Raw genomic sequence first — 14,951 nt, 5'->3', positions numbered from 1 at the left:
GAGGGAGTCCCCTGGCTGGACAGGCAGCGCTCTGGGCAAAGGTAGTGTTTTGCCAGCAGTGTCCTGTGGGCTGTGCCTGGCCAGGGCTCCCTGGCTTGAGCACAGCTGGGCTCAGTGTGAGATGGCCAAAATCCATCAGAGAGCAAATCTCTGCTGAGCAGCTTTCCTTTCCTGAGACTCTGCAACCCAGGAGGGACTTTTGTCCACCTGAAGCGTCCCCAAGCAAAGCTCAACCTGCCGCCAGCCCTGCCTGATGGCTCAGACACATGGTTTCAGTCCTCTTCAAATCCTGCCTGGGTCCAGCACTTCTGCTTGGCAGCTGTGCCCTGGATGAAATGAGTTTGACCGGTCTCAGCCCATGTTTTGGCTGATCATGTCCACAGCACAAAATTCAATTGCATAGTGTGGAGAAGATCTTCCTATGGCTTTGGGACATGCTGATACAATTGTTCATGTTGCTTTAGGGACAGTCAGGGTATCTGAGGTGGGTGCTGTGACAGTAACTGGGATGTCCCATGTAGCCAGCTGACACAGGCTGGAGGCACTTCTAAGTAGCTCCAGCAGCTGTTGGCCTGGGATAAGCCCTTAGTGAGAGACCGTTAACCCAAACTAAAGACCCCCTCCTATGGACTTTATAGGAAATGCCAAAAGCAAAAAATTAAGGGGGAATAGGAACGTTTAGTCAGAGGCCTTTCTTCTGGGGTGAGGATGGCCTGATGCAAACAGGAGGTGGGAAGATAGAGCAGGTCACCATGATGAAGGAGAAGCAGATAGAGGTAGGAACTGTCCCTAATTCTCCATAAACTTCTCAGGGAGACTGAGGCAGAGACAATGATCTCATATCTGTGACCCAAGCAGCAGATGCAGACAGTCTGAACCCAATCCCCCCACCCCAGAGCACCCAGTGCACCCCAGATCAGCAGTGTCTCCAAGGCAGGAGGAGGAGAGGACACTTCAAAAGCAGCCCTTCCAGTTGCCTTTGCCAGGAATGAAGAGCCAGGGCAGTGCTGGTGGAGATTGAATCTAGTGATTTCTTTTAGGGATTTGCTGTCTCTTTCTTTATCCCTCTCTCTCTCCTTTTTTTTTTTTTTTTTCTTTTTTTCTTTTCCCCCCCTTTTCCCTCCCTCTTATCCCTTTCTTGGTGCATTTGTCTTCGAGGAACCTGGGGTGTTCTTTTCATCAGTTCAATCTCTCTCTGGCACTTGAGTCCTGATTGGCTGAAGGACTTAGGGGGAAAAAAAAATCTTTAATTAAGTAGATAATCTCTTCTTAGGAAGTTCTGCGGCTCCATTTCACCAGCCCCCTTTAGCTCTTACTTTAGGATTGGCTATCCTTTGCAGAAGGTGGGATTCAGGAGGCATCCGCCTCTTCATCACACCAGGACTGCCGGGTGGAAAATAACTCCATCCCTTCCCTAAATTAGTTGTGCTTCTTTTTTTTTTTTTTTTTTTCCTTTTCTCTGGTGGTGGTGGTACCCAAGTTTGGGGGTTTTTTAGGATCTCCTTTCTCCCTCTTTATTTGGATTTTATATTTCACATGGACCCTTATTTGGGCATCTTCTTCCTCACTCCCTTCTTCCAGTCCTGCTATGCCTGGTGAGTATCAAGAGCATCACAGTCTGTGTCACAGGCAGGTGCTCTTCCCAGATACCCTAAGGAAATTCCTCTTCATCTTCCTAAATGTCTCCTCTTTCTCACTTAGCTCAGTTCTCTCTTTAATGGAATCAGATATTTAACCAAATCCCTACACACTCACTGGCAGAGATATTAGATCTATGAATGTCCCTCTTTTTCCCTGCACCTCCCAAAAATAACTAGGGGCCAGGTTGTAAGCTGGGGTATTATAGGGGAGAGTGGATGCTGAGACCTAGCCCCTCACTTTCAAGTGGGAAGATAACCCAATGGAAGAGCCAGAGTCTTCTGTTTTTCCAAAGGCTGCCAGTCAGCTTGTCTTTTGTCTTAATTAAATCAAGTGGGGCTTCTCTCACACTCCCCAAAGAGGACACTCCGTGATTAAGAGCTCAGAGTCCGCAGGGGTGAGTTAGATCCACAGGACTGTCACTCTGGATGAGCAGCCTGACAGCCAAGCTCCTTGGCACACTCAGGGGCAGAATTACTTGCCTAAAATTAATTTATTAGGGTTTCCTGGGAAGCTGCTTTTGCTACGGCGATCACTACAGCTCAGTTTCCAACCACCTGAGTCCCATCAGACCAGTTCTGCTGTGCACAAATCTGTGGCCATCTCCTGTGGACCTCTTGCTTTGTCCTGAGGAAAGTGTTATATTTATTTCTTTAAAAGTTCTTTAAGGGTGAACAGAAAGAGATTATGCTTGCATCAAATCTTGTATCATTCCTTGTGGGATATATCAGTCCCATTCCCAAAGGGAAATGGTCTCTGCAGGTATTTTTCCTATGTGATTTTTACTGAGTACCCAAAATTTATTCTCAGTTGCTGTGATGCCCTGGGGAATCTGCTCAGTGGGTTACAGACTTATCTCTAATGGCAAGGAAAGTCTTTTATCACTCAATTACTAAAATCCCCTGCCTTCTCCATAACAGATCTCTAGGGTTATTACCATGGATGGAGAAATCAAAATTACAAAAATAGAAACTAAAGAGTAAATGGGAACTCATTCCTGTTAGTCTGGAATTTCAGAGATTTTCTACTCCCTTCATTAAAAGAATACGCAACAATTTGTATATGTCTAAATACTATAAAATAGCAAACTCAAGATAAACCTCCCTTCTGGAACAAGGGTAATATGTATGTTCTACAGAAAGGCTAAGCAAGAGCTCATGCTGATTTTATTGTTATATTTCTGCTCTTCCTGTGTACTTGTCTTGCTTTCCTCAATAAAAACAGGTTTGGAATGCTTTAAAAGAAAAAACCCTAACATTTTAAAGAAACAGTTCAAAGGAGAGAAATTTCAGCACACAAAGTAGAGCTAAATATGGAAATCCAAGACATTTTCAGTCCAATGTTGGATGTTTAAATTCCCTGTCTCTCAGCAGTTTTTATCTAAGAGAAAAGTTTATAGATCAAGACAGCCCCGCTTCTCTCTGCATGTTGCTCATAGGTCATGAGTTCCATACAGAAAGGAAAATTGCAACCTTTATTTGAAATGATCATTTTGCAGACACTCTCCCTTAACTCTTGAGTAGAAAAAAGATAAATTTGTGGGAATTGTAAAATAATTCTGCTTGAAATTTGTGCTGGTTTTCTCTATCTCATCCAACAACTAAAACCACTTTTTTTCCTGGGATTTAATCACAAGAATTGGGAGTGGGAGCATGGGGGGTGGGGAGCAATATAGAACAACAACAACAAATGTTTTTATATATATATATATATATATATATATATATATATATATATATATATATATATATATATATATATATATATATGTGGCCACTTCTCTTCTTTGCATGTGGATTAACTTTTACCATTTAACAGACCATTCAACCAGTGTATTATTTCTAGGTGACCAAAATGTCAGGGTTGCATTTAGGAACAAAATCTTCAAAATAAATACAACAAAATAGAGAAAAATGAAGGAAAAATAAGCAACATTATAAATGTTATTGAGCTGCTGCCCAGACTCCTCTCCTATGGGAATAGCATAAAGATCTCTTACTCAGTAGTTTTCTCCTAATTATATTTTTAACACTTCAGCTGTGGGACTGCCTTTGGTTTCCAGCCTCCTTGATTTTCTAATAACCTTGGGGAGCTCATATTGAGAACAAAACTCAGATCCAAAAGGAAATTCTATTCATTTTCTCTATTTACAATAATGACAGTGAAGATGCAAATCCAGCTTTATCATTTTCTAAAGAGCAGAACCGGCAGCACAGTAGCCTGAGTGGGTGGTAAGGTATCAGACAAATATTGTAATGAGAGATTAGGTAAGGCTCTCAGGGCATATTAAACTGAGGAGTGTGATGCTAAACTGACGAGTGTGATGTTTTTGGTTAAAGTTGTAACTGAGACAGAATTATCAGAGGCTTATTAGTATTTGATATGAGTAAAATATAATGGGACAGCTGCTTGGCAGGGTTCTTTGCTTTCAGATTCAATAAAACTATGATAGAAAACTCCTGTTGAAGATATTCACTAGCTTTGAGATAATTTTCTAATATTAGATCCAATTAAAATCTCTTGCCCTAGATTTACTTTTTACCTGGAGACATAGAGTTGTGCTGAGGGAAGCAGCGTGCCCTGCACAGCCTGGGGAGGGGGCAGAGGAACTCGGGGGTGTCCTCCCTCTACCTGCCCAGCTATGAGTCTGATCTGCTTCAGTCCATGCAATGCTGTCCTGGGGTTTGAAGATAGAGGGAAAGGAGTTTACACAGCTAGAAACTCCCTGAGCTTTCTCAGAGAAGAGAAATTACTTCAAGTGTCTCTTTTCAAGTGTGTGATACAAAAAATCACCAATGTCATAGAAATTGGGCTGGTTAACACCAGCTATGAATGCAACTACTTAGTTTAGTATTACATTCTACTTTCCTTTCCAATGGAATGAAAATTTAGATGAAATACATAATTTCTTTTTAAAAATCACACTACAGAGAAAACAATGAAGAGAGGTTTTGGTAGTAATTCCTATTTGCAGCACAGAGATTATTCTAGAGACACTGTCACTATTGTACTACATCTGTGTAAGTAGTGGCTTAATTACTCTCTGCCCTTACTGGAGACCGCATACAGAATGGAGATGCATTTTTCTTAGCTAAATTATAAGAGCAAAGAAAAGCACATAGATTCTGTCTTCATTCCTATCTTTCCTTCCCCCTCAACACAAGTAAGAAAAATTTCAGCCAGCCTCCAGCCATATGATAGTCTCATCTTCCCTTCTCCTGAAGGGAAGCTGCAAGAGTTAAATGTTGGGGTGTCAAGTGCACAAAACACTTGAAACTTTGTGAATCCTTCACTTGTCTAAGTCCTATAAACCCAGCCAGCAGCATGCCTGCCTGTTGATCTGAGAGCTCAAGGAAAATGCCATCTGTCTCTCTGACTTTATAAACTGTTTAGAATATCCTGCTGGGAAATTGCTACTGTATCATTTGCTCAGCTGCAGATGGAGAATTGGCATATCCTGAACTTGGCCTTTTTGTGAACCTTGAAATTTATCCTGGAAGGAACAGATCCTCTGCTCCAATGCAGTCATGTCAATTGATTCCTGCTAAGGAATCACCAGGCTGGTTTGCTGTAAACTGATGTTATGGATTACCATCCTCCTCTTCCTAAAGCTGTCCTTGCAACTTCTCAGATGTTCCTAATCCAAGGGTTTGAGACAAATCCCTTCTATACACTGTGAATTTGGGTTTTCCTACCCACATGGGAAGCAATGCAGATGGCATATATATCTTCTTTTGGTGACAAAAACAAGATAAGAGAGGACTTGCAATTTTCTAGCTCTTGCCTACACAGGAGCATTTTACCAGAGTTTTCTCACAGCTGCTACCAGGGGCCCAGATTCACACTGACACCATCCTGAGTGTGGTCCCCATAGCAAAGCACTTAAGGTCAAGGCAATGGACAGAAGGGAAACCAGATGGAAAAATGACTTGTTCATGCTGCTACCCAGTTGCGTTAGGATGGGGACCCATGGAGCTTACACAGTCTGATTAGCCCCAGGTTCATGGCCCTGTGTGATTCAGGTCACCCGATGCTCTAATCACTCGGCTACAGATGCCGTCTCTCCAAGTCCCAGGAAATATTTAATTAGCTGTACAATGCAGAAGCAGCTTCCAAAGGAAAATTCCTCTGCAATACAACCATCGACTTCGTGGTAAAGTACCCATGGGGGCTGGAGCACAGCCGGGTCTGAATCCCAAGCCTGGAACAAAGGGAAAGAATCTCCTGTTCTCACAGCCCACTCCTGTTTTGACCCAGGCGAATCTTTCCCAAAGAAAGCTTCATCAATATAAACCTATTTTCAGCAAAAAAACCCACAAAAACCAAACCAAAACAAAAGAAAGCTAGACTTGCCAGAAGGAAATGTTGCAAACTCATTCTCCTAACTCTAAACTGCAACAGCAAACATCAGGTTTCTTGTGATTTTGACCAAGCTAAAGTAATGAGACCTCCTTTTGTGGAGTGCTTTGGAAAGGATCTCTGGGCTTGCTAACTCACAAGTGGTTTTCCAGGGCAGGACAGCATCTTCTCTCAATCTCCCATGTGTCTGATATCTGGGGACCAGTCCTGCCACCCTGTCTGTCCCTGTGTCTATAGCAGGGCTGCACTTTGACCTTCAGCTTTGGACAGCATTGCCTGCTTCTATCTCTGCTTGAGCCCACCCTGGGATGCCCCCACAGTGTCTGTGCCGGATTTGTAGCACAAAAAAACAGTATCTTTCTCTCCTTTATGAGGGAATACTTGTGGGTCATTTGAAGCAGAACATAATTTCGAGAAGAAGCTGAAGAACCAAGTTTCTATCAGTGCATGCTCTGTCATTTTTCCAATCACTCACTCACTGCAAGGTCTCAATCCACTCATTCCACCTCTCTGGCCCCAGTGTCCTCCCTGGGTGATAACAGCAGTCATCCATTTCTCTGAAGTGCTGGGTTCCAGCAGGGAAAATGCTCCACAGACTTACCAGAAATAGTGATGAGTGTTATTTTACAAATGGGGAGAGAGTGGAATTAGGTATTTTCAGGAGATTCTCTCTTTTCTTACTTCATTTCTGACTTGGGATATTTCGAGTTGGCTCTTGGGATTTTTCAAAGTGTCAGTCCTTTCTGCCATAACGCAGCTAGGCAGGATTCACCCAGCCATTCTCCAAATTCTGCAGGTGGTCGCTGCACCAAATGGAGTCCCAGTGCTGACTGACCATTTGCACAGAAACAGTCTTTCTTTCTGAAAGACCAGACAGCATTAGTTCTGCAAGGACACACGGACAGTGCTGGAGACAAACCACACTGCCTGACCCTTGGAGGTGATCCCTCCACACCTTCAGTGGGAACAGCAGAAAGCTTAGTTTTGTCTAGGACCTTCCACCCATCCCAAACCCCCAGGGTCCCCTGCACAGTGCCCAGGAGGATGGGAAAGATAGGTATATTTGTGCTCAGCCATCACCATAACCTGACCAAGAGGAGAGTATGGGCAGTCAGACATGCACCACAGGAAAACAAGGGATTGTGATGTGGAGAGATGCATCTGGACACATATTGCAAAGGAGCAGTGGTGTGATGCCCTCCTTCCCTCAGCACAGTCCCACTCCTGGGGATGGGGGAAATGCTACCCGGAGTTTAGTCAAGTGAGGTAAAAAGCACGGCTAGGGGAACCAGAAAGCTAAATAAGGGGTGGATTGTACAAAGGGTAGCTGAGCAGAGGAAAGCAAAAGGATGGAGCAGTGAAGGAACTGCAGCCCAGTACAGTCTGACTGAGGGGAGCAGGGTGGGGGGAAGGGGACGGCACTGTCCTGTCCCTTAGGGAGCAGTAAAGGGACACGGGGGAGAGACCAGAGGTGCCTGCAGCCAGGAGACAGGCAGACACTGGGGGAGTGAGAGGAGAGCCCTGGGATGCCTGGCATTCCCCAGACCCCTCCACCATCACCCCCTCCCTGCTGACACTGTCTCTATCTTCCAGGTCAGTGAATAATTTCCTGATGACGGGCCCCAAGGTAAGAGAAATCCCTTTGATCTCTGTCCCTGATTCCACTAAACCCAGGGAGGGAAGGAGAGAGAGAGAAGGGCTCCTGCTTCCCACTCCTCTCCACCCAGCCTTGGCCAGAGCTCCCCTCACCCCCAGGTTTCCAGCAATCAGGCAGAGAAAGGCCAGGAACTTGTGAGTTCCTTGGGCTGCATGAGCCCCAAGCAGTGCTGACCTGGGGTTCTTTTAAGCTGGTTGGGGCCAGATTCTGGAGATTTGTCTATTGACACTGGCCAAGGCTCTCACCTGACATCTATTGCTTCCTGAGGATCAGGTTGGCATCAGGGCCCACACTGATCCAGCCAGAAAGTATTTTCTGTAGGCCCTGTAAAACATACTTCCTCAAGGAGCACAACTAGAATTGCCAGGACTTTGTTCCATATTTTTGACCCCTCACATCCTTATGCTCCTCTTTCAGAGGCTTTCTTTCTTAGCCAGGACCAGTTGTAAAATTTACCCCGATTTTGCTCTGGCTATTTCTCAGGAACACCTCCAGGCCCATCTAGCTCCTAATACACTGGTGGAGCAACCTTGTCCCAATGCACTAGCTCTCCCCCATGGGCCGTGGTGAAGAAGGCAGGTTGAGGCATCTGCTAGCCTGGAGCTCCCTGATCTGAGCAGAAAGCTCTGTTTCCTCTCATGGTGGAGAGATAAGGGGTTCCCCATGGCAGAGGCAGGCTGGCACATTTCCTAATGTGGCTAACAGCCAAGAGCTGAGCTTTCTCCTACAGGAGGCTCAGGCTCTGACCCAGCTCAGCAGGAAATGGGTTTGCTGCTGGTGGTGGTGAGCTTCCCAAGGAAGCCAAGCCAGGGACACCTTCTGAGCTCTGTACGTCTTGTCTTTGTAAGATGGCACACAGGTTACTTTCAGTTGAAAATATGCATCGTCCCCGTGCTGACCCCCAGCTCTGCTCCTAGGCCTATCTCATCTACTCCAGCAGTGTGGCGGCTGGGGCGCAGAGCGGCATTGAGGAGTGCAAGTTCCAGTTCGCCTGGGACCGCTGGAACTGCCCGGAGAGGGCACTGCAGCTCTCCAGCCACGGTGGGCTGCGCAGTGGTAAGGAAAGTATTGGATACCACTACTGGGACCCCCTTGCTACAGGTTAGAGCCCATGGCCCCCTCCTCTCTTCCCAAGTGACTCCTTTTCTTCCCCATTCCCACCTGGGAAGTGCCTCTCCCGGGAATCCCCCAGAGGGATCTCCCCAGGAGATCCCTTCACCCATCAGCTCCCAGATCATTGGGATCTAGCTCCAGGGCCTCCTTGCAATGCCAGCCTTGCCCATGGACCTGGTTAACCCCAACTGGCACAGGACCAACCCTTACACAACTGCCTCCCCACAAGGATGCACCCCCCTGACCTGCACGTGCCCTGCTGGACACCATGCCTAGATGGTGTCCCAGGGTATCCCAGGGAGGCTGAGAATGAGCACAGCCTGGCTAGGTAGCAAGCAGAGGGATAAGGCTAAAGGGAGAAGGAAAGTTCATCAGTGGCTGTGCTCTGGCCAAGAGGCAGGACAAAAGCCTTTCTACATCTTCCAGATGTCAGAATCACCCTAGGCAGAAATCTAGCATCCCTGACCTGGGTTACTGTAGGGCATGGGGCAGTAGTCATTGTTACTGTATCCTATTCCTTACCTATGTGCAGGTGCCAGGAAATATTTCAGTGTATATCTGGCCCTCTAGACCTATGCTTGATGCTGGCCTGGGCTCATACCTGCTCTGTAAAAGCAGGACCTGGGCATGGAGGAGAGCCTCAGGCCTCTGGTGGGACTAGCAGCAAACAAGAGACCAGAGCCCCAGGGAGAGATGGACAAAGGTTTCAAAGTGGGACATTGAGGAGACAGTTGCAGCACAAGGCCTGCTGTGAGACCAGAAGCAGGTCCCAGAACCATTCCTGTCAAGGTTATCTGCTCAGATCCACACCTTGCTGGTATTAAAGGAAAGCCAAAGGCTCAGTGAAACCAGCTGATGATTCCCAGACTTATCCTGGTGGGTAGGAATGGTCACTGCTCAGAGCCCTTTCAGCAGAAGGTACGGCTTGAGGGGACTGTGGGGAAGGAGCTCTTTGATTCTTGGAGGGGACCCCTTCTTGTTGGGTGTGTGTTAGTGAGAAGTGATGGACATTGGCAGTCTGTACTATATCACCACTGCTGAGGTCCCACAAGGACAGCCAGGTGCTCTCTCCTCCACACCCTTTCAAATGACATGAGTCAGTCTGGATCATATTTGGGAGCCTCTATCTTCATGCAGTTCAAGCCCAAACTAAGCTAATCTGACATGTAGGGCCTCTTTTCCACCCCACAAAGTTCCCCACTGCAGATGTCCTGTGCAGACTCCTGCACAGTAAGAACAATTTCTAGCACTGCCCTTGCCATGAAATCTTTTCCACATCTGCTCTCTTTGTATTCCCACCTGACAGCAAACCGAGAAACAGCCTTTGTCCACGCCATCAGCTCTGCGGGTGTCATGTACACACTGACCCGGAACTGCAGCCTGGGGGATTTTGACAACTGTGGCTGTGACGACTCCCGCAACGGACAGCTGGGTAAGGAGGGATGAGCTGCTGCCCCTCACTCGTCCCAGGTGGCAGGAGAAGCTTGTCTCTCCTCCACTGAGGCCTGCAGAAACACCTCCCCACCCTGGTCCCCACACCCGGGAATAATGCTCAGAGAAAACCTTTCCCTGGTTCAAACCAAAGTAGCTCTGTGGAAGCTAATGGAGCCGCCTCCAGTTTACACCAGCCAAGGTCTTTTTGCTTTCCATTACTTTCTAAACGAGCAGGAAAGTAGAAGGGGATGCAATTTCCCTGGTTCAAATCAAGAACTCTATTTAAGCTGCTGGTGAGAATGACTATATCATATAGGCTGAGGAGCGGATCTGTTGCCATGCACCTAAATGATCTTGGTATAACAGCACAGATCTTGATATACCAGCACAGGTCAGGGACCTCAGGGTTCCCAGGGTCTGCAGGACCAGGTTGGTCTCACAGCAGAATGACCATGAGAAAAAGCAGGGTGGCATTCATAAACCTCTCTAGCGCTTGTCAGCATGGCAGGCACACAAGAGCACAACCAGGAGAATCACTGTGGCAGCACACAGCCATCACACCCTCCACATGATAGTGATATCCAGGCCCTCAGCCATCAAGCACCCCTGGTGGGGAACTCCAGGCTGCACCACTCCAGCTCTCTGCTCTCATGGAAAACACTGACATTTAGAGGTTTTGTTTTGAATAGAAAGAGGTCAAATTTCAAATTATCAAAATCTTTTAAAAGCCATGCCCTGCCCTGCCACACTAGGCAGTCAGTATGGTCACTTTATGACACTCCTCTGGACTGTCCAGTATTTAGTAATTTACTGTACTGACTGATAGTTTTGAAAACAGCCACTACTGCATAGGTGTCCAAAGTTTGGGAATGCCTGTCTCTAGTAGAGCAAGACTTTTGGGCAACAACACATCAAATTCTATCTTCTCTGGAAAACCAAGTTAGTCATGCTACATTTCTTTTCCCCAAATATATCTGTTTTTAATAAAAAAATTTCCATTGTGGACTTAAAACCTTGTAAGGCACACAAAACTTTTTGGCTTGACCAAAACAGCATGATTCAATTCAGCCATTTGACTGAATCCAAGCTGGTGAAAGGTTTTCCTACTTCCTTCAGTCCCAGTCCTTGATTTGGACTGCATCATCCACTACAACTACCCACCTCCCATGAAACACTCCTGTCTTTCCCTGGGAGACGGAATCACGATGCCCTGGGGAAGTCCAGGCAAGGGCCAGGCCTTTCCAGAGAAGCACAAGGCCATTAAACCACAACTCCCAATATGTACCCATGTGGCATGTTCAGGGTCAGAATGTTCCAGATTTCAAATCTTCATTAAAAATTTGGCATCTTTCTCTAGCAGGAAAAAAAACGCATTATGTTTTTCCAGTCCCATTCAGTTAGGAAAAGTACCTTCCACGTATTTTTGTGTAATTTCACAGTTCTTTGCTGACTCCCTTGTTTCTTGATGGTAACTAGAAAAATCAGACCCTTCTAAGATGCCAAACATTATCTCAGAACTCTGGGTGTGCCAAAAACAGGGCCTCCTTGATGCACATATGCCAGGTTTGGGCTGTTCTAGGCAGAGGGGAATCTCTTGCCTCTGACCAGGATGCCTCCACCAGTTTGTTAATCCAAGTTAGCAAGATGCTGTCCCTGCAAGTCACACTGAACCAGCTGAAGTCAGGGTTTGAGAAAAGATTAGAGGCCCAAAGGCTTATCTGCATGTCTGCTAATGCATGATAACTGACAGCTTCTAAATCCTGCTCTATAGAAAGCCTGGAAAGCCCTGAATTTGTTGTACAGGACATACCCCTTTGCTGCCTGCCTGAGCCACTTACTATCCAGGCCTCAGGAGAAATGCTGCCTGCCTGAGTCACTTACTATCCAGGCCTCAGGAGAAATGTCATGAACTCCGTGGGAGGGAATCTAGGAGTACCATGTGGTGAAAGGCTGGATTTGCCCCACAGCCTCCATTCCCTCCCATCACTTCTGAAACCTCTTCTGATTCTTTGACAGCACACATCTCATCTCCTTTCTTAGGGGGACAAGGCTGGCTGTGGGGAGGCTGCAGCGATAACGTGGGCTTTGGGGAAGCTATTTCCAAGCAGTTTGTGGATGCCCTGGAGACTGGACAAGATGCCAGAGCTGCTATGAACCTGCATAACAATGAGGCAGGTAGAAAGGTGAGCACCTCTCTCCCTCCAGAGCTGACAGTGCATACGAAATTGGCTCTGAGCATTCACTGTGGAGAGTCACAATTTGATGTGGCTAAAAATACATGTCCAGAAGAAACAGCTTCTTGAGGGGCATGGCAGCAGTACGATGGTGTCTGCTCTAAGGTAGCAATGCTTCTATGTTACAGTGTTAATGACTTTCTGCAGTAGTCTTTCTCCCAGTTCAATAAGGGGAGCACTGTGGAAAAGCAAATCTGTAAGCTTTAGGACTACTGCGCAGGGAGACTTGATGCCAAACTCCTCCACAGGCCTGAAGTAATGTTTCTGCATGTATTGCAGCACAGAGACAGCCCCTTTGGGATTTTTTTTCTTGAACCCCTCTCTCTCCTCACCCTGTAGGCAGTGAAAGGGACCATGAAGCGGACTTGCAAATGCCATGGTGTGTCAGGGAGCTGCACCACCCAGACCTGCTGGCTGCAGTTACCCGAGTTCCGGGAGGTGGGCACTTACCTCAAGGAGAGGTACCACAAAGCCCTGAAGGTGGACTTGTTGCAGGGAGCAGGGAACAGTGCTGCCAGCCGGGGTGCCATTGCTGAGACCTTCAGTTCCATCTCCAAGAAGGAACTGGTCCATTTGGAAGACTCTCCTGACTACTGCCTGGAGAACAAGACACTGGGGCTGCTGGGCACGGAGGGCAGGGAGTGCCTGAAGAGGGGCAAGGCGCTCAGCAAGTGGGAGAAGCGGAGCTGCCGGCGGCTGTGTGGAGACTGCGGGCTGGCAGTGGAGGAGAGGCGAGCCGAGATGGTGTCCAGCTGCAACTGCAAGTTCCACTGGTGCTGTGCTGTGCGCTGCGAGCAGTGCCGCAAACGGGTCACCAAGTACTTCTGTGTCCGCAAGGAGAAGAGGGAGCGGAGCGGAGGTGGTGGAGCCAGCCGCAAGCTCAAGAGAAAGCTCTAACTTGCTTCTGCTCCTCCACAGTTCTGTCTGCCCCTCTCCTCTCCTGCCCTTCCCATCAGCTCCTGGCACCATATCTGTTTGGCATAGTTTTGCCTCATTCCCACTTCTGCCTCACTGGGGCTGGGGCAAGGCAAAAGAGCCTTGTATGAGTGCTCAGGCCTTGCCCATACAGGGCATTAGTGCAGTGGGTAATGTCTTCTGGGGAGACCTTCAAGTGTTCACATAGCAAAGTGAAGTCCCTTCAACTCAGTGTCACTCTATCCAGTGACTATGGCATTATCTCTGAAAACACAGGAGGTCTTGGTGGCTGCTGTGGTTTTGAGCTTGTCTGTTCCCCAAACAAGCACCTGCTCTGAGCTTTTGAGTTTGTGAGATAAAAAGTACAAGGAAACTGAGATGGCATCAACAATTGGGCAACTCAGATCAGTAATCTGTAAATGAGAAGAGGCTTTTAAAAAATAGAGGAACTAAAAGAGTTATTGCCTCAGGCCTACACTTTGAGGAAATACAAAAGACATGCAACTCCTTTCTCAGCAAGCCAGCCTCCAGGGAACCCACAGCTTTGCTTCCCACCCTTTGACAGCTTTGCTAAACTCTCCAGTGCTTTACTTTGCATTTGAAATGGCAGCAGCAAGATCAAAACTGCTGCTTGACCTGCCCATTACACAGCTGTCCAAATTCGGGATCCCATCACTTGTTTTTTACATGCTTTCTCTGTATCTTCCAAGTCTCCAGGTCTGGTCTCCCTTTTTAGGCCAGCATTCCTATCAAAGCCCCTGACTGATGCCATAAAGATGCCCTCACACTTCTCCACTACCTCCTTCCTCCCAAATCACTCCCAGAGTGGAGCTGCCAAGCTGAGGCTACTCCCCATGTCCTGGTGTACTTGCCAAGCACTCTTACCCTGTCAGCTAACTAACTAAATACTTCTTCCTAGTTTGATAATGTCAGTTACTATTTAATGGTGGTGTAAATAGGAAAGTGAAGCACTTTGAAGTTTAATTTATTGCACAGTTACTGTGATGTATACATAACAGTTTTTCCTCTACCACTTATTGTATATATTCTATAGGCTAAGCAAGCAGCAGGAAGATTTGGTTAATACATCTCTGTTCCCTTGCTGAGGCTAGGGGAGGGAGGTAAGAAGCTGCCAGCTTGAGGACTTGGGGAAGCTCACTACACCATCACAGCCATCTTCCCCTGTGCTGCGATAATATCATCTACTTTGCTGTTTGAAGTGTCCTTTAGCCAGACAAGAAGCCAGCAGAGCTGTTACTGGCCATTAGACCCATCTTGTAGCCAATATTTGTAAACCAATAGCCAATGCAATAAATCAGTAGCCAAGTGCTTGCAAAACGCTGTTGTGTCTTAAGTGTCTGAGTGTTCTTTCGCCTCATTTTGTGTGTGTATGTATAAATTTAAGAGTCCTGGAGATTAAAACACACTGCTTACCCATCTGTGCCCAGGAAGACCTAACCAGTTCCAGCCAGCACAACCTCAGCCCCTACCACGAGGGGAAAGGATGTGCTCCCTCCTGAGACTGCTTGAGGATGCATCCAACTGCAATGCAACTGCCAGGAAGAAATGGGGTGGGAGGGGGCAGGCAGGGCCCAGTTGTC

General features: G+C 47.1%; 1 protein-coding gene across 1 annotated transcript; it reads left to right on the top strand.

Moving 5' to 3' along the window:
- The first annotated feature begins 6 nt into the window (after nt 1-6).
- Nucleotides 7-14,689, top strand: WNT8B (Wnt family member 8B). The gene is made up of 6 exons (XM_068197528.1): nt 7-1,595; nt 7,591-7,624; nt 8,572-8,710; nt 10,074-10,199; nt 12,242-12,384; nt 12,775-14,689. The coding sequence occupies exons 1-6, from the start codon at nt 1,537-1,539 to the stop codon at nt 13,330-13,332; spliced, it is 1,059 nt and encodes a 352-aa protein (XP_068053629.1). The 5' UTR covers nt 7-1,536; the 3' UTR covers nt 13,333-14,689.
- The last annotated feature ends 262 nt before the right edge of the window (nt 14,690-14,951 follow it).

This window comes from Anomalospiza imberbis, chromosome 8, assembly GCF_031753505.1.
Source record: "Anomalospiza imberbis isolate Cuckoo-Finch-1a 21T00152 chromosome 8, ASM3175350v1, whole genome shotgun sequence".
In the NCBI taxonomy this organism is placed as follows: Eukaryota; Metazoa; Chordata; class Aves; order Passeriformes; family Viduidae; genus Anomalospiza; species Anomalospiza imberbis.
This window is presented reverse-complemented; position numbering and strand designations above follow the sequence as displayed.